Source organism: Chlorocebus sabaeus, chromosome 10 (genome assembly GCF_047675955.1).
Source record: "Chlorocebus sabaeus isolate Y175 chromosome 10, mChlSab1.0.hap1, whole genome shotgun sequence".
Lineage (NCBI taxonomy): Eukaryota > Metazoa > Chordata > Mammalia > Primates > Cercopithecidae > Chlorocebus > Chlorocebus sabaeus.
In genome coordinates, this window is record NC_132913.1 from 102578185 (window position 1) to 102601338 (window position 23154).

The 23154-nt window shown below is 37.5% G+C and overlaps 1 protein-coding gene across 1 annotated transcript in view; it reads right to left on the minus strand.

The window, feature by feature from the left end:
• ABCA12 (ATP binding cassette subfamily A member 12) overlaps window positions 1–23154 on the minus strand; it is a 208128-nt gene that overhangs the window by 178313 nt on the left and 6661 nt on the right. Inside the window, exon 2 of the mRNA XM_038001573.2 lies at window positions 4610–4703. Coding sequence (XP_037857501.2) covers window positions 4610–4703 — 94 coding nt within the window. The remainder of the gene's footprint in view (window positions 1–4609; window positions 4704–23154) is intronic.

A 23154-nucleotide genomic window follows, 5' to 3' on the forward strand; every position in this document is an offset into this window, starting at 1 on the left:
AAGTGGTATGAGGAAGAAAAATGAGTTACTGTAATGAACCAGACCTCAGGACTGCCATTGGTGGCACCCATGACCTAAATAAAACCACCTGTCTGCAGGTATCTTGTTCAAAAATCCAGGCTCCAGCACATAATAACCATGTGAACATTGGTAAATTACTTAACGCATTTTTCTGTCTCAATTTTCTCATCTTTAAAATAGGGACAATCCTATTGCATGGCCCAAAGAAATGATGTATTAACTAAGGCATGCAAAGTACTCAGCCCAGTGTCTGACACATAGCAAAGCGTTCAATAAATGTTCATCCCTGTTATTACTTTTATGTATCCCTGAAGATAAAGGGTATACTTTGGAGGCAAAAAAAAAAGTCATGCCGAAAATGTTGGACATCCTTGCATTTACCAAAGCTGTTGAGTAACATCTAGATGGGTGCTATTTAGTATAACTCTGTGATAATATAAATCTGGATATAATTCAGTTCGTGGATGGCTCCTGCCTTCCACCAGCCCTGATTTTCAAATGTGAGATGGGCTGAATTTCTTACCCACAGAGAGCCCGGGAATGTTAGAAAGTGACAGCCTTGAGATAGTTGGGGCTTAATGCAATGTATGGTCATATTTGCACAGTACGATTTCCATTGTACTTTTAGAGGTATTTAGGGAACAATAGAAAAACATTGTTTTTCAGTAACTTCACAAAAGTGTGACTCCTTATTTGACATGACTACTTTTGTTTGGAGTCTACTTATCTCATTCTGTCAGGGTTTTACTGTACTTGAAAAATAGTTGCATAGTAATTAGGGACGGCTTGCCTGAACATTCATGGGTATGTATGTATTAAAGGGAGACAAAATAAGCTTGCTGCATGTTACAGCTTGGCTTAGTCTAAGTGTGTCTTGTGGAGATTTGTGCTGTTTTGTTGGCCCTTGTTCCTAAACAGGGTTTTTTGGCTTTAGCATTTGCCTCTTGACAAGCTGCTGCATGTGGAGATTGGAAGAGATTGAAACTACTTCAAACTTGGCACCTCAGCTCATTTCTTCCCTGTTTGAATGAGAAGAATTAGGGCCTGCCTGCCAGGCTTAAAAGGTTTTCTTTACCTGGGATTTATTATTTGCAGAGGCTAGTTACCTAAGCCATTTGTTGCAACACAAAAGGGAGTGAGTGAAGTCAGGTGATGTCAGGAATATGTATGTTATCTGGACCAGCACCCCTGGTGTCAGGGATTGCAGCTGGTTCCCTCTCATTGAAAATGCAGACTTCTCCAGATGCTCCACAATCAAAAACACTATGAAGGGAATCCTTTAAGTTGCTAATTATAATTGTTCTAAATGAGTTATCAAGTCCTACAGACCTGCCTGGCTCCTCTGGGAACAGAATGTACCCACAGTATTACAGAACAGAAGTTGTTGTGGGATCCATGCATGCTGTCATGACTCCAGTGCCTGAATTGGTAAGAGGAGCTATTGTACAGACTTCATGTTGAAAGAGCCTGCGGGGCATCTCACTGATGAGGGCTGTGAAAGTCAGAGGAGTGAGGTGTGTTCTGGCGTCGCTCTTGCTGCTGACTTTTCCTGTGGTATGTTTTCAGGGAAGTGAGGGCGAGGGCATGAGTGTAGGATTTCAGGCTGCACCCCGCTCTCCTGCACACCCATGATCTAATGATGAAAACTAAGGGACCCACCACGGCTGAGTTTCATCTAGAGGTGGATTCTAGAGTTCCATCTTCGCTTCTCTACTGCCCCACTAGCACAGTAGCCCACAAGTGATTTTAACTCTATTAAAGAGGACCTAATTTCTATGGTACTTCAGCTACAATGATTCATGAAGAATTAGTTGGACACAGGTAGCACTGAATACTAATAGTTAGGATAACTCTTAATACATACATTGGAATGCACCTACTCCCCATATTTCTTGATTTCATAATGGAGACAAAGCAGGGGTGCTTCTATTCCTAGTTTCTAATTTTAGTTCACTTTTACAAAATGTAAATGATGCAATGTGAAAAATTAGTACTGACTAACAGATGTAAGAAATGTGAGTTCATGAGCTTAAAACCAGATTCTGGAGCTAGACTGCTTGGTTTCAAATCCTGACACTACTACTTATTAACTGTACCATCTTGGTCAAGTTACTTAATTTCTTTGTGCATTAGTTTTCTTTTTTGTTTTTTTTTGTTTTTTTTTTTGAGACGGAGTCTTGCTCTGTGCCCCAGGCTGGAGTGCAGTGGCGCGATCTCGGCTCACTGCAAGCTCCGCCTCCCGGGTTTACGCCATTCTCCTGCCTCAGCCTCCCGAGTAGCTGGGACTACAGGCGCCTGCCACCACGCCCGGCTAATTTTTTCTTGTATTTTTAGTAGAGACGGGGTTTCACTGTGTTAGCCAGGATGGTCTCGATCTCCTGACCTCGTGATCCGCCCGTCTCGGCCTCCCAAAGTGCTGGGATTACAGGCTTGAGCCACCGCGCCCGGCCCATTAGTTTTCTTAACTGTGAGATGAATAATACAGTCACCACCTTACTAAGTGTCTGGTATACAGTATGAGATCAAGAAATATTTTTATTATGATGAATTATTGGCCAATTGTAATCTTTCAGCATAAAAGACATATATGAGAAACAAAGAAAAACAAGAGCAATTTAAAAAAACAGGATAAAAGCATCTAAATCTAAACTGACATCTCAAAGTTATTCTCTTTCTTCCACAAAAGCGGGGGAAAAGGCCAGGTTTGGTGGCTCACGCCTGTAATCCCAGCACTTTGGGAGGCTGAGGCGGTGGATCACGAGGTCAGGAGTTCAAGACCAGCCTGACCAAGATGGTGAAACACCGTCTCTACTAAAAATACAAAAATTAGCCGGGTGTGGTGGCAGGTTGCCTGTAATCCCAGCTACTTGGGTGGCTGAGGCAGAGTATTACTTGAACCTGGGAAAGTTGCTAGTTAGCATATTAACTATTTAAGAGTATTTGTCCTACTTATATGATATTCCTGAAGCCCATGCTACTTAAGATATGTACAAATATATAAATGGATTATTTCTGAGGCCCATGATACTTAAGATATGAACGAACATATAAACTCCAACAGTATACGATGGAGCCAATCTGTTATAAATAGCTAATATACACATAATATGAAGAGAGCAAAATTATGCTGTTTTTATGAACAATCTAATAAAATCTCATCAATAACTCAAATGACTTGAGAAAAAATCCTTTAGAAATAAAGTACTATTGGCCGGGTGTGGTGACTCATGCCTGTAATCCCAGCATTTTGGGAGGCCAAGGTGGGCGGATCACGAGGTCAGGAGATCGAGACTATCCTGGCTAACACGGTGAAACCCCGTCTCTACTAAAAATACAAAAAAAAATTAGCCGGGCATGGTGGCGGGCGCCTGTAGTCCCAGCTACTCAGGAGGCTGAGGCAGGAGAATGGTGTGAACCCGGGAGGTAGAGCTTGCAGTGACTTGAGAGCGCGCCACTGTACTCCAGCCTGGGTGACAGAACGAGACTCCGTCTCAACAAAACAAAACAAAATAGAAATAAATTACTATTTAAATGTAAGGAATTATTTATTCTAGCACCAAGAGTTCAAACGCTTTCCACTAACTGAATTAATATTTTCTTTTGAATTAGCCTATTGCGCATGATTCATGTAAATTCTGCCATGGTTCTCATCTGATTTCTTAGAACTGGGTGATTCAAAAACACTGTAATTATTTTTTAAAGTCACTAACTTTTTACTCTCTTTACAAAATAACTCAGCATTGTCTTCTTTTACATAGCAAATTACTGCAATTTTTGTGAAATACAATCTAATTTATAGAAATTTGATTTACAAGAAGCTTTTTAGGACATGGCTGCTTTGTGAAGCAAGAAGCATCTGGTTTGACTTTGCCTCCTCTTTTAAGAAAACTGGCTTCACAGGGAAAAAACAAAAACAAAAACAGCATTCGTCAAACCACTGGGGTTAAAACCCTCATCCCCCTCAGTTTTGAGGACTTTTCTTAGTCCTTTCTACTTTTTCATTCTGGATCCAAAAGAAAATAATGGAGTGTCAGGCATTCTGCCCATTTTACAACTTGACAGTTACTAAATGTAACTGAAAGAGCACTAATTAGAGAACAATCTTCTCTTGAACTAAATGTGTTGACACACACCACTCAAATATCAGCCCTAAAGAGAGAGAAGAGATGTGTATACTACTCTGGATTTTCATTTGTTCAGTTGATCAAATACGAGACTACGGTTTCCATTACAAAAGTAAAGAATGATGTAGCGCTAGGTTGCTGCTTGTTTGTATTGTGCATATCATGGCAAAATGTATGAAATGAATAATCAATGGGTCAAAATTTTAAAAAGGCTAAAATTTTTTCTGGCTTCTACAAGCTTCATATTTTTCTACATAATATTACAAACTCAGCTTTCTGACCAACTTGAAAATCTAGGGTAAAAAACACACAAATTGTTCATATTGATCCTTCCAAGTGAAAACACTATACCAAAAAAAAAAAAAAAAAAAAAAAAAAATTAAAATGAAACACTAAAGTGGTACCAAAATAAATTTTAACTAGAATCTGAAAATTAGGGAAAGAAACAAATTTCATTTACTTACAAGTTGGTTTTGCAGTTGGAGGAAATTTGGTCCGGGTAATAGCCAAAATTATGAAAATAATAACTGGCCATAAGATCAAGACAAGTGTCCAAAGCTGCAACATAATGGTAGAAAAAATGGTTAGTTTTATTGTTGAACCAAAGATTTTTAAGACCTGACTACAAAAAATGTGTCATACTATAATATTTCAACACAAGCTGAATATTTGACCAACTGTAGATATTATTAATAAAAAATGAATGATTTTAATATGTAAAAGACCTGTAAATGCACAGAAGAATGATTTTTCCAGGCTTAAAACCACGAAATAATCTTCTGAAGACTTCTTTTGGATCACCTCTCGTGACTGCCCCAATCATGATTATATTAAAATTAAACCTGATTGGTTACTTCATTCCTTAAAAATCCTTTAGAATTTCCCACTTCCCTTGGATAAGACACAATGTTCTAAACAGGGCATACAGAGCCCAAAGTAATTTCAACCTATGCCTATTTTAGCCTTTTCAATGTCAGCATTCTACGCTCAGTCATAAAGACTGGTGTGTGACATGGGTCATGACCCATAAATAATGTTGAATAAATGAATCTAAGAATGGACCAACGGAGAAATAATTGAGTCAATGAGTGAGGGAGTAAAAAGGAACTTCAAGTCCCATGTAGTTCCACATACTCCTTAATGTCTTGCGTGTCTGCTTCTATCATAGAACTTACACTGTTATAATGATTTTTTTGCCCACTTCCCAAATAAACTGGCCGTTCATTTATGGTAGCAGCAGTGTCTTATTGATACCTAAATTTCTACCACTAGATGAAAACTAGATGCTCAAAAACACATACTGCATTGAAATTGCTTTTTTTTTTTTTTTTTTTTTTTTTTTTTGAGATGGAGTCTTGCTCTGTCGCCCAGGCTTGGAGTGCAGTGGCACGACCTTGGCTCGCTGCAACCTCTGCCTCCCAGGTTCAAGCAATTCTCTGCCTCAGCCTCCTGAGTAGCTGGTGTTACAGGCACCCGCCACCATGCTTGGCTAATTTTTGTATTTTTATTCGATATGAGGTTTCGCTATCTTGGCCAGGCTGGTCTTGAACTCCTGACCTTGTAATCCACCTGCCTCGGCCTCCCAAACTGCTGGGATTACAGGTGTGAGCCACCGCACCCGGCCTGAAATTTCTATTAGAGAATTTCACTTCAAGTACTTTATGAGCTGGTTTTCCTCCCCATGTAGATATGATTCAGTTTGAAAAACACTAACTGCTTAATATTTTATAGATCTATATAATTGGCTCCAGAGCCATGAAAAACACATATTCACAAGAACATTAACTGTGATATGCAAATAGTTATAGTGTTCAAACCACACCACAGGGACAAATTTTGCATATACTTAATAAAGTGAAACTTAGAACTGCGTTTCTGTATAGTTTTGTGGTCAGACTTACCTTTCCTCTCCCACTTTTCAGAGACAATTTGCTTCAGCCAAATCTCAATCTACCTGGAGCTCTTCCATTCACCAAAGCAATCCAAACCCCATAAATTACGCATCCTTAAATAGCTCCTAATGTACATTTGCTACTAAAATCTCCATTGTACGTCCAAGAGTGCTGCTCTCCTCGCTGGTAGGCCTGTCTCACCAGCTTCTTAGACTTTGGGTATAAGGGTAAGTATTCAAAAAGGGAAGTTCACTATAGATCCAAGGAATCCAGAGGCACTCGGTTTGATCAGAGCTTGAAAAGCACCCATACAGACTGAACAACTTAATCTGAAACAGCGCTTCTCAAACACTTGGGTGGACTCCAAATCAACTTGGGATCTTGTAAACATACAGATTACGATTCAGAAGGTCTGAGGTGGGGGCTGAGATTCTACATTTCTAAGAAGCTCCCGGGTAGGTGATGCTGACACAGCTGATCCGTGGACTGCACCTTGAGGAGAGTGGTTGTAGATGTATGCCACCCTGCCTATCTAACAGGAGTGTTCACAAAGTCCTGGAATATTTTTGTTGGAAAGTTTCTTTGGGATCACCTAATGAAGAGAATTCAGGGCGTTTGTAAATTTGAATGGGAGAAAAAGAGGTTATATATTTATTTTCTCTAGCTTGTTATCAACATTTAGTATTTCCATTAATGACGAATGTAGGGAATGAACCACAGTGTTGTGACAAGTACCTGTGACTTTGTCACTAATAGAAATTATGGATATTTAAAAATCACATTAGAGTTGTTGCAGATACCTTAAAGTGCTATTTATACTCATTACTACATTAAAATTAGTTATGAATTCACCACTAGACCTTTGATTTAATGCATAATAAGGAGACACACGTATTACCATATCATAAATTTGCTTTTTTTTCTTTGAGACGGAGTCTTGCTCTGTCGCCAGGCTGGAGTGCAATGGTGCGATCTCAGCTCACTGCAACCTCTGCCTCCTAGGTTCAAGCAATTCTCCTGCCTCAGTCTCCAGAGTAGCTGGGACTACAGGCGTGTGCCACCACGCCCAGCTAATTTTTGTATTTTTAGTAGAGACAGGGTTTCACAATGTAGGCCAGGATGGTCTCAATCTCTTAATCTCGTGATCTGCCCGCCTTGGCCTCCCAAAGTGCTGGGATTACAGGCGTTAGCCACTGTGCCCGGCCAAATTTGTTTTTTTAATACTCTGATAACTGAATTTCAGTATAATTGGTTTTATTTATAATCCTTTTGATTTTGTTTTACATGATGAATTTTAAAACATTATTCTTAAAGAGGCTGTAGGTTTGACCAGACTGCCAAAGCCATCCTAAGGTCCTGTAATCTGATCCAACTCTTACTTTGTATTTTCCAGGTGCAGAAAGTTAGCATAACTTGTCCAAAGTCATATATCCAACTGTGAGGCAGAGCAGGGAACAAGGATCTGAATCCCAAGATATATAGGAGGCCAGAATTTTTTTTTTATATAATTATCGTACTGTTCTGAGCAGCAAATAAGAAAGCATTATGGAAATTATATTGCAAAAATATGAGTGCTACAGAAATGTAAGATGTGTTATTATTCTAGCCCCATCTCTGATTTATTTTGAAATTAGAGATTGTTCTTTAAAGATCCTGGATACAAGGTATCATCTTTATTTTATGTTTCTCATTTGAAATGTAGAGTAGAAAGAATTAAGGTTAAAAAATTAATGTTTGTGGATTTATCCGTTGTATTTGAGGCCATAGTTATTCTTTAAGGAAAGTATTCATCTGAGTAGCCTTGATGCCCTATAGCTACTTTAAGGAACATCTATTCATTTTCTATGGCAACTTCATGAGAATTCAGTGACTGAGATCAACTATACCAACATATCCACATTCAGGTAAGGGGCATATATTGTATGGTATGTTTAAGTTGTCTTTTGCTTGATCTAATTTGTTGATTTCATGAGGATGTTTTGGTGAGTCTTAAAATTAATTTTAAACATATTTTGAATCCAGACAAAAATGTAATATATACCAGAGACGTTTATGGCATTTTAGACTCTGTTGAAGGCAAAAACCACAGCCAGCCTATAAACAAATCTATTATTACAAGATTTCCCTGGGATTTCAGGTCAGGGAGAGGTTTAGAGAACATTTCTGCATACTGCATTGTAGAGGGATAATAAATACAAAGCCCTCTATACTACGGTCTCACAAATGTTAAGCTTGACAGGTTAATCACAAAAGCAAGAAATAAATAAAATTTAAATTTTCATAGCAGCAGTGCTGTTCACAACACCATTTTAAATATGATTATTAGCAACCTAGAAGCAAATGCAGTGTCAAGGATTCAAACTCTAAACCAATGAGCCATGACTTTTTTCTGTTTGTTTAGAGAAAGGGATAATACATTAATTTTACACATATAGACATCGGAGCTGCTTGAGATGCTTGAGGAAAGCAGTGTTTAAAGGTTTCATATTTTCGCTTAGAGTGTAATTATTTTACACTGTCTATACATCTCCTTGGCATTCCACCCCCCTATACTGTTGGCATCAAAGGGTATGTGCACACTAAATAGTGTATAATTCCTTAGTGGGCCAGGGCATTTGTATCCTTTTATTTCTCCAGGATTTATTTTCTACTCAGATGTATCATTCTGTTCTCTTTTTCTTCTTCTTTTCCTGAAAAATTCATTCCAAAAGTCCATAGGTAGGTCCTAGCAAGGTAAGTGTACATGCTAGTACTTGGGGAGCCACAGTGACCCAGTGAGGGAAGTGGGGACCTAGAAGGGTGAAGAGGACATAGACACTGAAGCAGTGAGATGTGGGGTGTCAGGGCCCAAGTGGGGTGAAGAAGGTGTCAGTGCAAGAAGACAGGACAGAGGCAGTGGCAGGCGATTGATTTCATAAGAGCAGGTTGATGATAAAAGTAGATATATCCCCCATTAGGGGAGTCAGGCTTCCCACTATCCATCAGGGGAGTTATAACAATTGGAAAAGAAGGAAACTAGAATGAACTTGGTAGTGTTGGGTTAGAATGAGCAAAGTGGGCATAAACTCCTAATTCCCAAGTGTATAAAGAGACATAAAATGTAGATTAAAATGCGTGTGTGTATGATTTATTTTTACTTTCTGGTTCCACAATTTATTTCTGCCTCATTGTGTACCTTCTTTGTCCAATTCCTGAAAACACCTATTTTTCAAAAAAATCCTAGCCTCTTTCAGTAGACAACTGAGTGCTAGGTGTGATCATTGCTAGTGGGGTCTCACTATTTCCAATACTCGACATAGCTAAAGATGATATGTAGAAGATAGAGACAGATGATACAAAAGGATAGATAGTTATATAGCTTGCTTGATTGATAGTTATAGACAGGTAGGTAGGTAGATTGATAGAAGCATGATGGATTTACTACAAAGGGATTGGCAATGAATGATGAGGACACATCCAAGAATACAGATACCAGTCTGTGGCTGCATTTAAACGTTAAAATATATTTGAAAATAAAATATATTTAATTAAGCAAACTAGGAATCCATGAATCTCTGCTGATGGAAACAAACACCTAGGTAAACATAAACAAATTGAAAGCTTAATGAGGAATGGAGCACGTACCTACAAAATATTTCCCTACAAAATGGGACAAACTGTCATCACACACAACCTAATGTGATGAAATGGAAAAAAGAGGATCATTTCTGTGACATTCTTGCCAAAGATGAATAATAACCTCACTCAAAAAATAAAGAAACAACCGATATTTTACAAGACAATTGGTCACGAAGGTTCGAAAGTGTCAGGGTCGTGAAGGTCAAGGAAAAATTGAGAAACTGTTACAGACTAAAGGAGACAAGAGCCATGAAAACTAGATGCAGCACGTAATTCTAAACTGGATCCTTTTGCTGTATAAAGGCCACAGTTCCAACAACTGGTGAACCTTGAGTCTAAGGATTTGATGGTGGTATTTAGCTATGTTTATTTTGTAGAAAATTTACATTAAAGTATCTGGGGGTAATGGAGCACCCATCTCAAATTGTTCTAAAACAAAAAAAAGCTATTTGCACTGTTCTTGCAACATTTCTTTAAATTTGTTTCCAAATAAAAAGTTTAGAAATTATTTAAAAGATTTCTGCATTTCTTTTTGAAAATCCAGACTAATTTTTAAAGGAATGCAAAAGATGAAGAAACAGAAAAAGAGATAAAGACAAGCTTCATATCTAGAAACTCTATCCTGCTGCATGCAAGTATCGAGGTTTGGAGAATGAAGGATAACGTCAGGGCACATTTCAGTGACCTTGCAGTCACTAAGTCATGAACTCAAAATTACAAGTTTAAATCTTAAGCAATTCCTTAAATTAATCAAATGTAAATTCACTGCAAAATTTTCATTTAAAGCTAATCTGCAGTATCTAATAACGAAATCAAATTATCTAGTAATATTTTCCTCTGCACCTGCTAAGAACTATTATTTCAAGTATTTGCAAATTTCAAAAACCTGATGTTCTAAAAAATTTGGGCAAAGCATATAATTTCAACTTTAGGATATCACTACTTTATTACATTGTCGGAACCCTTTATTCTAATTAGTGCTAGTCTATCTGATTCTATTTTTGTCTACCACTGTTATTATCTTACCATTTTCATTAAACAGTAAAGAAAATAAGATACAGGTGAATTTTAAGTAAACAAGTCTAACTATATATTTTTTAAATTACATGAAACTAAACTACTGTTTGGAGACTCTGTGAATTTAATTACTACATCTTATTGTCCTAGAGCAGAAGTAACAGACCGGTGGTAGAAAGATCACATCAGACTCAAGGAGCGGTTTTGTTTCTTGCACACGGTTTTGTTATTGTTTTCAATGAAATGTGAATGCCTTGAAATGGGGAAAGTACTCTCTAATTCATCTTAGATGTCACCATTCCCCACTTTTTAATGAAGTGCTTGGTGCACTTTACCTATACATTACATATTTTGTCCCTACAGACATTTGAGTTTGTGCCTTTATACTAGAGTAGCCTGAGGCTGGTTATGTCAAAAATAAATGATACCCAGCAGGGCATGGTGGCTAACGCCTGTAATCCCAGCACTTTGTGAGGCCGAGGCGGGCGGATTACTTGAGGTCAGGAGTTTGAGACCAGCCTGGTCAACATGGTGAAAATCCGTCTCTACTGAAAATACAAAAATTAGCCGAGCATGGTGGCATGTGCTTGTAGTCTCAGCTACTCAGGAGGCTGAGGCAGAAGAATCATTTGAACCCAAGAGGTGGAGGTTGCAGTGAGCCGAGATGTCGCTACTGCACTCCAGCCTGGATGGCAGAGTGAGACTCCGTCTCAAAAAAAAAAAAAAAAAAAAAAACAGAAAAAAGAATGATATGAAACTGAATATCAATACAATTTCTATATTTGAGGAGGACTTCTTTTGCCTTGATCCAAAAACTAAAACAAAAGGCTAAGATGAAGAGTTTTCATTCCTCTTCATATCATCATAGTTTTGGAGAGTTTTAAGGAAATTTAGAGTATACATATAAATATATATAAAACAGTAATCATTTATTTAAGATCTACACATAAATACAACAAAAAATTGTTGAGCATCTACTGTGGACCAGACACTGGGGATATAGCAATGTAAGTTTTCAGTCTTTTGAGAAAGGGAAACAAAAAAATAATTACAACTAATTTGCATTTCTCTATGATTAGTGAGGATGAGCATTCTTATATGTTTGTTGGCCACTTGTAGGTCATCTTTTGAGAAGCGTCTGTTCATGTCTTTTGCCAGTTTTTTAAATGGGATTATTTGTTTTTTGCTTGCTGATTTAAGTTTGTATAGATTCTGGATATTAGACCTCTGTTGCATGCAGAGTTTGAGAGTATTTTCTCCCATTCTTTAGGTTATCTGTTTCCTCAATTTTTATATATATATATTTATATATATATATATATATATTTTTTTTTTTTTTTTTTTTTTTTTTTGGAGACCGATTCTTGATCTGTTGCCCAGGGTAGAGTGGCACGATCTCAGCTCACTGCAACCTCCACCTCCCAGGTTCAAGCAAGTCTCCTGCCTCAGCCTCCCAAGTAGCTGTGATTACAGGCCTGTGCCACCACACCTGGCTCATTTTGTATTTTTAGTAGAGACAGGGTTTCACCATGTTGACCAGGCTACTCTTGAACTCTTGACCTCAGGTGATCTGCCAGCCTTGGCCTCCCAAAATGCTGGGATTACAGGCATGAGCCACCACTCCTGGCTGATGATTTCTTTAGCTGGGCAGAAGCTCTTTAGCTTAATTAGGTCCCATTTATCAATTTGTGGTTTTGTTACAATTGCTTTTGGGGACTTGGCCAAAAATGATTTGCCAAGGCCAATGTCAAGAAGGGTATTTCCTAGATTTTCTTTTAGGACTTTTAGAGTTTGAGGTCTTACATTTAAGTCCCTAATCCATCTTGCGTTAATTTTTATATATGGGGAAAGGTAGGGGCCCAGTTTTATTCTCCTGCATATGGCTGGTCAGTTATCCCAGCACCTCTTATTGAATAGGGAGTCCTTTCCCCCATTGCTTGGTTTTGTGAGCCTTGTCAAAGATCAGGTGGTTGTGAGTATGGTGCTTTCTTTCTCAGTTTCCAATTCTGTTCAGTTGTTATATGCACCTGTTTCTGGACCAGTGCCATGCTGTTTTGGCCTCACATAAGTCAGAATGGCCATCATTAAAAAGTAAAAAAAAAAAAAATGAAAATAACGATGACAAAAAAAACAGATGCTGGCGAGGCTTCAGAGAATAGGGAACACTTATCTACTGTTAATGGGAGTATAAATCAGTTCAGCCACTGTGGAAAGCAGTTTGGAGATTTCTCAAAAGAATCTAAAACAAAGCTACCATTTAACCTTGCAATCCCTTTACTGGGCATATAACCAGAGGAAAAAATATCATTATACCAAAAAGATACATACACTCATATGTTCATCACCTTGCTACTAACAATAGCAAAGACACGAAATCAACCTACCTGTCCATCAATGGTGAATTGAATAAAGAAAATGTGGTACATATACACCATGGAATATTACACAGCCATGAAAAAGAATGAAATCATGTAATCATGTCATTTGCAACAACATGAATGGAGCTGAAGCCATAATCCTTAGCAAGTTAATGGAAGAACAGAAAACTAAATACTCTGTATTCTCACTTACAAGTGGGAGTTAAACATTGAGCACTTATGGACATATACATGGGAACAACAGACACTGCAGAGTACTAGAGGAGGGAGGGATGGAGGCATGGGTTGAAAAACCACCTATTTGGTACTATGCTCACCACTTGGATGCAATATACTCATCTAACAATCCTGCACACATACTCCCCATATCTAAAATAGAAATTGAAAAAAATAATTACAGCTAACTGGAATGCATAATATGACATAGGAAGTAAAGAACGCAAGAGAAAGATAAATCAAAGACAGCTGAGTCTAAAACATGAAGGATGAAAAAGGGTCAAACAGAAGAAACAAATGTGTGTTGGATGGAGCGTGAGAAAGAAGTGGGAGTCTTTGGAGCAGAAGAAGCATATGTGTGAAGATCCACAGATGGGGAGAAGAAGGGGATATTCCAGGAACAGAAATAAGTCCAGAATGACTGGTACGTTAAGACTTAGGGAAAATATATCTGCCATATGGTTATCCAACCTCTATGTGAATGCTTCTAGTGACTAGAAGTTTACTATGAGACTGCTTCATCATTGGACAACTCATATTGTCTGATATTTTTGCTTATATTAAGGTGAAATGTTTCTTCACATAACTACTGCCTATTTGTCTAAGTTTGGCCTCCTCTTCCACATGAGAATTCTATGAGTATTTGAAGAAAGACAAAATCCCCTCTTCCCCTCGACAACGTTAACAATTCTGTTAAGTACTGTTACAAAATACGTTCCCCAGGATGAATTCTTGTTGTCAAGTGGTCTTGTTGTAATTAACATTAGCATTCAATACAATACTCCAAATTATAATAGCTAATATATATTGACTGCTTAGATTGTGCAACATGCTCTGCTAAACACAACATGTATTATCACTTTTAACATAATAACCTCTTTTCCTTTTGCGGATGGGAAGACAGGATCTTAAAATGACTAGATGAGCTTTTCTTCTAGAAGCCACTAAGCAGTAGAGCTGGTGTTTGAACCTAGGGAGTCTAGTTATACTAGCAGAGTTAATCACTAAATTATAGAGTTAACCCACTACAAAATGGATTACTGGCTGTCTTTGATTTGAATACTATACTTTTATTATTCTATGAGAGCACTGAAAGTCATTTAAAGGACTCCTTGTAACCTAGAATTAGAACTTTTTATTGCAAACTTGAAAATAAAAATTGCTCAAACATACATATATAAAGTACACTATCTCTTTTTTCCTTTTTTATTTCTTTCTCTTAGCATTGTCCTATAAGACGAGAATGACTGTTATTTGATGGTACCAAGAGGATTCCAAGGTTTACATTGCAAAGTAAGAGCTTGCTACCTAAGACCCAGAATAAACCTTAGTTCCCATGAACAAACTTAGTTTCCCAGTGAGGAAATAAAAATGGCTCAGAGTTCTCAATTAATTAGTCTTTCTGGTTGATACGATTTGGCTGTGTCCCCACCCAAATCTCACGTTGAACTGTAGCTCCCATAATCCCCACGTATTGTGGGAGGAAGCCAGTGGGGAAGTAATTGAATCATGGGGGCGGGTCTTTCCTGTGCTGTTCTCATGATAGTGAACAAGTCTCATGAGATCTGATGGTTTTATAAATGGGAGTTCCCCTGCACAAGCTCTTGCCTGCTGCCATGTAAAATGGATCTTTGCTCCTTCTTTGCCTTCCACCATGAGTGTGAGGCCTCCCCAGCCATGTGAAACTGTGAGTCCATTAAACCTCTTTCTTTATAAATTACCCAGTTTAAGGAATGTCTTTATTAGCAGCATGAGAACAGACTAATACACTGGTGTACCTCACTCATCTAAAGAAATGACTCATCTGAAGACTGGAATCGAGAAAGTTTTGTGAAATCCATACTTATAGATTTGAACTTTAAAGATTGGTAAATTTTTTATGGTGTTTACAGAAGCAATGGATTTTTATCAGACATTAAGTCAATTAACTCCTCTATTGCTCCCATTTCTGAAACCTCTTCACCTCAGTTACTTTTTAATGATTGACTACATTCATAAAATTTGCATTCTACTATGTGCCAGGCACCATAATCAATAGGTAGAACTAAAATTCTCAAGCAATTAAAAGGGATTAAGGGAATAAATGATACCAGTTCAGAAGAGATAAAAGGAACTGGAACACTGACCACATAGTTGAGTAAGTTGTGCAGGACCTAGTTTATTTCAATCTGATTTAGGATTATTTTGAAATTACAGTTTAATCCTAATTTGTTTTATTCTAAAAAATATTTTAATGCATAGACAAACTTGCTCTTAAATTTTGAAGCAAAGTTTTCTTCTTTCTGCAGTCACTGTGAAAGGTAGTAATATGAGCAAGGTGGGGATTGCAGGAGGGTATGTCAAGCTTGATCCAAAATGTAAACCTTTAGCAAGTTGTGACAACGTCTGAGTGGAAAAGCTAGTTCTATCATCAACTGAGCTACAGTATGATCCACTACCGAAACAGTTACCACAGAAAATAAACAACTCAAGTGAATTTCCCTTCTTTAGGTCAGAAGGCTAGAATTAGATCCCACCTGTGTTGAAATCTGAAGTCACTCCTTGATATGCCTATTTAGGACCTATCTTCTTTTTTAAAAATTTGAGATTTGGGGGTACATGTGCCTGTTGGTTACATGGGTATTACATGTGTAATGGTGAGGACTAGGCTTCCAGTGTGCCCATCACCAAAATATTGTACATTGTATCCAGTAGGTAATTTCTCACCCATCATCCCTTCCCCACTATGACATTCCCAGAGTCTATTTTCTCTGACTTTATGCCCATGTGTAGCATTTGTTTAGTTTCCACTTATAAGTGAGAACATACGATATGTGATTTTCTGCTTCTATGTTAGTTCACTTAGGATAATGGCCTCCAGCTCCATCCATGTTGCTGCAAAGGACATGATTTCATTCTTTTTTATGGCTGTGTAGTATTTGACAGTGCTTATATACCACATTTTCTTTTCTTTTCTTTTTCTCTTTTTTAAGATGGAATTTTGCTCTGTTGCCCAGGCTGGGGTGCAGTGGCGCAATCTCAGTTCACTGTAACCTCTACCTCCTGGGTCCAGTGATTCACTGCCTCAGCCTCACAAGTAGCTGGGATTATAGATGCCTGCCACCACATCCGGCTAACTTTGTATTTTGAGTAGATATGGGGTTTCACCATGTTGGTCAGGCTGGTCTCAAACTCATGACCTCAAGTGATCTGCCCGCCTCAGCCTCCCAAAGTGCTGCGATTACAGGTGTGAGCCACTGCACCTGGCCTGCCACATTTTCTTTATCCAATCAACTGTTGGTGGACACTTAGATTGTTTCCATGACTTTACTATTGTTAAGTAGTGTTGCAATAAACATACGAGTGCATGTGTCCTTTGGGTAGATACCCAGTAGTGAGATTGCTGATTCAAATGGTAGCTTTATTTTCAATTCCTTGAGATATTTCCATACTGTTTTCCATAGTCTGAACTAATTTACATTTTCATCAACAGTGTATGAATGTTTTCTTTTCTCTGCATCCATGCCAACATCTGTTATTTTTTGGCCTTTCTGTACTTCCCTTTTTTTTTTTCTTTTTTCCCATAAGTTACTGGGGTACAGGTATTATTTGGTGACATAAGTTCTTTAGTGGTGATTTGTGAGATTTTAGTGCACCTAGCACCCAAGCAGTGTACAATGCACCACATTTGTACTCTTCTATCCCTCATCCCCCTCTCACTCTTCCTCTCAAGCCTCAAAAGTCCGTTGCATCATTCTTATACCTTTGTGTCCTCATAACTTAGCTCCCACATGTTAGTGAGAATAAACAATGTTTGGTTTTCCATTCCTGAGTTACTTCACTTAAATTAATAGTCTCCAATCTTATCCAGGTCACTGCAAATGCTGTTGATTCATTCCTTTTTATGGCTGTGTAGTATTCCATCATATATATATATACACACACACACACACACACACATATATACACCACAGTTTCTTTATCTACTTGTCGATTGATGGGCATTTGGGTTGGTTCCACAATTTTGCAATTGTGAATTGTGCTGCTATAAGCATGTGTGTGCAAGTACCTTTTCGAATAATGACTTATTTTCCTCTGGGTAGATATCCAGTAGTGGGATTGCTGGATCAAATGGTAGTTCTACTTTTAGTTCTTTAAGGAATTTCCACACTGTTTTCAATAGTGGCTGTACTAGTTTACATTCCCACCAGCAGTGTAGAAGTGTTCCCTGTTCACTTCATCCATGCCAATGTCTATTCTTTTTTGACTTTTTGATTATGGCCATTCTTGCAGGAGTGAAGCGGTATCACATTGTGGTTTTGATTTTTGTTTCCCTGATCATTAGTGATGCTGAGCATTTTTCATATGCTTGTTGGCCATTTGTGTATCTTCTTTTGAGAACTATCTATTCATGTCCTTAGCCCACTTTTTGATGGGATTGTTTTTTTCTTACTGATCTATTTGAGTTTGTTGTAGATTCTGGATATTAGTCCTTTGTCAGATGTATAGATTGTGAAGATTTTCTGCCACTCTGTGGGTTGTCTATTTATTCTGCTGACTGTTCCTTGTGCCATGCAAAAGCTCTTTAGTTTAATTAGGTTTCAGCTATTTATCTTTGTTTTTATTGCATTTGCTTTTAGGTTCTTGGTCATGAAATCCTTGCCTAAGCCAACATCTAGAAGGATTTTTCCAATGTTATCTTCTAGAATTTTTATACTTTCAGTTCTTAGGTTTAAGTCCTTAATCTATCTTGAGTTGATTTTTGTATAAAGTGAGATGAGGATCCAGTTTCATTCTCCTACATGTGGCTAGCCAATTATCCCAGCACCATTTGTTGAAAAGGGTGTCCTTTCCCCACTTTATGATTTTGTTTGCTTTGTGGAAAATCAGTTGGCTGTAAGTATTTGGGCTTATTTCTGGGTTCTCTATTCTGTTCCATTGGTCTATGTGCCTATTTTGATACCAGTACCATGCTCTTTTGGTGACTATGGCCTTATAGTAGAGTTTGAAATTAGGTAGTGTGATGCCTCCAGAATTTGTTCTTTTTGCTTAGTCTTGCTTTGGCTATGTGGGCTTTTTGGTTCCATATGAATTTTAGAAACATTTTTTTCTAACTCTGTGAAGAATGATGGTGGTATTTTGATGGGGACTGCACTGAATGTGTAGATTGCTTTTGGCAGTATGGTCATTTTCACAATATTGATTCTACCCATCCATGAGCATGGGATGTGTTTCCATTTGTTTGCATTGTCTGTGATTTCTTTCAGCAGTGTTTCCTAGTTTTCCTTGCAGAGGGCTTTTGAGTCCTTTGTTAGGTATATTCTTACATACTTTATTTTTTTACAGCTATTGTAAAAGGGGCTGAATTCTTGATTTGGTTCTCTGTTTGGTCACTGTTGGTGTAGAGAAGAGCTACTGATTTGTGTTCGTTAATTTTCTATCCGGAAATTTTGCTGAATTCTTTTATCAGTTCTGGGAGCTTTCTGGAGGAGTCCTTAGGGTTTTCAAGGTAAACAATCATATCGTCAGCAAACAGTGACTATCTGACTTCCTCTTTACTGGTTTGGATGCCCTTTATTTCTTTCTTTTGCCTGATTGCTCTGGGTAGGACTTCCAGTACTATGTTGAAGAGGAGTGATGAGAGTGGGCATCCTTGTCTTGTTCCAGTTCTCAGAGGGAATGCTTTCAGCTTTACCCCATTCAGTATTATGTTGGCTGTGGGTTTGCCATAGGTGGCTTTTATTACATTAAGCTATGTCCTTTGTACGCCGATTTTGCCAAGAGTTTTCATCATAAAGGAACACTGGATTTTGTCAAATGTTTTTTCTGCATCTATTAAGATGATCATGTGATTTTTGTTTTTAATTGTTTATGTGGTATATCACATTTATTGACTTGCATATGTTAAACCATCCCTGCATCCCTGGTATGAAACCCACCTGATCATGGTGGATTATCTTTTTGATATGTTGTTGGATTCGGTTAGTAAGTATTTTGTTAAGGATTTTAGCATCTATGTTCATCAAGGATATTGGTCTATAGTTTTGTTTTTTGCTTATGTCCTTTCCTGGTTTTGGTATTAGGGTGATGCTGACTTCATAGAGTGAATTAGGGGGTGGGGGTTCCTTCTTTCTCTATCTTGTGGAATAGTGTCAAAAGGATTGGTACCAATTCTTCTTTGAATTTGTGGTAGAATTCTGCTGTGAATCTGTTTGGTCCTGGGCTTTTTTTCTGTTGGTAATGTTTTAATTACCATTTCAATCTCCCTGCTTGTTATTGGTCTGTTCAGGGTATCTAATTCTTCCTGATTTAAACTAGAAGGGTTGTATTTTTCTAGGAATTTCTCTATCTCTTCTAGGTTTTCTAGTTTATGTGCAGAAAGGTGCTCATAGTAGCCTTGAATGATCTTGTGCATTTCCATGGTGTCAACTGTATTATCTCTTGTTTCGTTTCTTAGTGAAGCTACTTGGATTTTCTCTCTTCTTTTCTTGGTCAGTCTTGCCAGTGGTCTATTTTATTTATCTTTTCAAAGAACCAGCTTTTTGTCTCATTTATCTTTTGTAACTTTTTTTGTTTCAATATCATTTAGTTCTGCTCTGATCTTGGTTATTTCCTTTCTTCTGTTGGGTTTGGGTTTGGTTTGTTCTTCTTTCTCTAGTTCCTTGAGGTGTGACCTTAGAGTGTCAGTTTGTGCTCTTTGGGTCTTATTGATGCAGGCATTTAGGGCTATGAACTTTCCTGTTAGCACTGCCTTTGCTGTATCCCAAAGGTTTTCATAGGTTGAGTCATTACTGTTGTTGAGTTCAAAGAATTTTGAAATTTCCATATTGATTTTGTTTTTGACCCAATGTTCTTTCAGGAGCAAGTTATTTAAGTTCCATGTGTTTGCATGGTTGTGAAGATTCCTTTTGGAGTTCATTTCCAGTTTAATTCCACTGTGGTCTGAGAAAGTACTTGATATAGTTTCAATTTTCTTAAATTTACTGATGCTTGTTTTATGGCCTATTATATGGACTATCTTGAAGATAGTTCCATGCACCGTTGAACAGAATGTGTATTCAGTGGTTGTTGGATGAAATGTTCTGTATAGATCTGTTAAGTCCATTTGTTCCGAGGTATAGTTTAATCCAATGTTTCTTTGTTGACTTTCTGTCTTGATGACGTTTCTAATGCTGTCAGTGGAGTACTGAAGCTCCCCCACTATTACTATGTTGCTGTCTATCTCATTTCTTAGGTCTATTATTGTTTTATAAATTTGGGAGCTCCAGTGTTAGGTGCCTATATGTTTAGGAATGTGAGGCTTTCCTCTTGGACAAGGCCTTTTACTATTATATAATGTCCCTCTTTGTCTCTTCTAACTGCTGTTGCTTTAAACTTTGTTTTGTGTGATGCAAGAATAGCTACCCCTGCTTGCTTTTGGTGTCCATTTGCATGAAATGCCTTTCTCCCCCCTTTACTTTAAGTTTATGTGAGTCCTTTTGTGCTAGATGAGTCTCCTGAAGGCAGCAGATGGTTGGCGAGTTGTTATCCATTCTGTGGTTCTGTATATTTTAAGTGGATCATTTAGCCCATTTACATTCAGTGTTGGTATTGAACTGTGAGGTACCATTAAATTCATCATGCTCTTTGTTTCCTGTGTACCTTATTTTGCTTTTGCTTTTTAACTTGTATTTTTGTTTTATAGGTCCTGTGTGATTTATTCTTTAAAGAGGTTCTGTTTTGATGTGGTTCCAGGATTTGTTTTAAGATTTAGAGCTCCTTTTGGCAGTTCTTGTAGTGGTGGTTTGGTAATGGCGAATTATCTCAGCATTTGTCTGAAAAGGACTATACCTTTTCTCCATATATAAGGCTTAGTTTTGCTGGATACAAAATTCTTGTTTGATAATTTCTTCATTTGAGGAGGCTAAAGATAGGGCCCCAATCCCTTCTAGTTTATAAGGTTTCTGCTGAGAAATCTGCTGTTAATCTGAAAAGTTTTCCTTTATAGGTTACCTGGTGCTTCTGCCTCACAGCTCTTAAGATTCTTTCCTTCATCTTAACTTTGGATAACTTGAGGACAATGTGCCTAGTCAAAGATCTTTTTGCAACGAATTTCCTGGGTGTTCTTTGTGCTTCTTGTATTTGGATGTCTAGGTCTCTAGCAAGGCCGGGGAAGTGTTCCTCAATTATTCCCGCAAATGTGTTTTCCAAGCTTTTAGAATTCTCTTCTTCCTTAGGAACACCAGTTATTCTTAGGTTTGATCATTTAACATAATTTTAGACTTCTTGGAAGTTTTGTTGATGTTTTCTTCTTCTTCTTCTTTGTCTTTGTTGGACTGAATTAATATCTAAGACCTTGTCTTTGAGCTCTGAATTTTCTTCTTCTACTTATTCAATTCTATTGCTGAGGCTTTCCAGAGCATTTTGCATTTCTAAAAGTTTGTCCAAAGAGTCAGGTGATGTGATGTCTCCAGATTTGTCCTCTTCCTTAGGAGTACTTTGGCTATTCAGGCTTTCTCTTGGTTCTATGTACACTTTAGGATTTTTTTCTTTTTTAATTCTGTGAAAAATGATGTTAGTAATTTGTTAGGAATTACACTGAGTCTATAGATTGCTTCGGGAATATGGTCATTTTAACAATATTGAGTCTTCCAATTCATGAGCATGGAATGTTTTTCCATTTATTGGTGTTATCTACAATTTAAAGAAATTAAAGCATCACTGTTTTGTAGTTCTCCTTGTAGAGATCCTTGGTTAAATATATGTCTAGGTATTTTTTGTGCAGCTATTTTAAATGGCATTAAGTTCCTGATTTTGTTCTCAGATACATCAGTGTTGGTGTATTAAAAATGCTACTGATTTGTGTATTTTGATTTTGTATTCCGAGACTTTATACTAAAGTCACTAATCAGGCCTAGAAATCTTCTAGAGGAGTCTTTAGGGTTTTTTAGGTATATGATCATGGCATATACCTGTTCATCTCAGTGAACAGAGATAAGTTGACTTCCTCTTTTCCAATTTGGATGCCTTTTCTTTCTTTCTCTTGCCTGATAGCTCTAGCTAGGACTTTCAGTGCTATGTTGAATAGGAGTAGTGATACTGAACATCCTTGTCTTGTTCCAGTTGTTTGGGGAAATGTTTCACCTTTTCCCCATTCAGCGTGATGTTGGCTGTGGGTTTGTCATATATGGCTCTTATTATTTAGAGGTATGTTTCATTTATGCCTAGTCTGCTGAGGGTTTTTTTTTCTTAATCATGAAAGGATGTTGGATTTTATGGAATGCTTTTTCTGCATCTATTGAGATGATCATATGGTCTTTGTGCTTGGTTTTGATTATGTGGTGGATCATGTTTATTGATTTGTGTATGTTGAGCCATCCTTGCTTCCCTGATCATGGTGAATTATTTTTTCATGTGCTGTTGTAGTTTACTAGTATTTTGTTGAGGATTTTTGCATCTATGTTCAGCAGAAATATTGGCCTGTAGTTTTCTTTTTTGTTGTTGTTGTGTTCTTGCCTGATTTTGATAATTATGGTGATACTGGATTCATAGAATGAGATGGGAAGGGAGCCCTCCTCTTTGATTTCTTTTGGAATAGTTTCACCAAGACTGGTACCACCTCTTCTTTGTACATCTGGTAAAATTTGGCCATGAATCAATCTTGTCCTGGGCTTTTTTTATCAGGAGATTTTTTAAAAAAATTATTATTGATTTAATTTCATTACTTGTTATTGGTCTGTTCAGGGTTTCCATTTCTTCCTGGTTCAATCTTGGGGGTTGTATGTTTCCAGGAAAGTATTCATCTTCTTTAGGTTTTCTAGTTTGTGTGAATAGAGGTATTCATAGTTGTCTTTGATGATCTTTTCTATTTCTCTGGTAACGGTTGTGATGTCATCTTATCATTTCTAGTACTTATTTGAATCTTTCTTT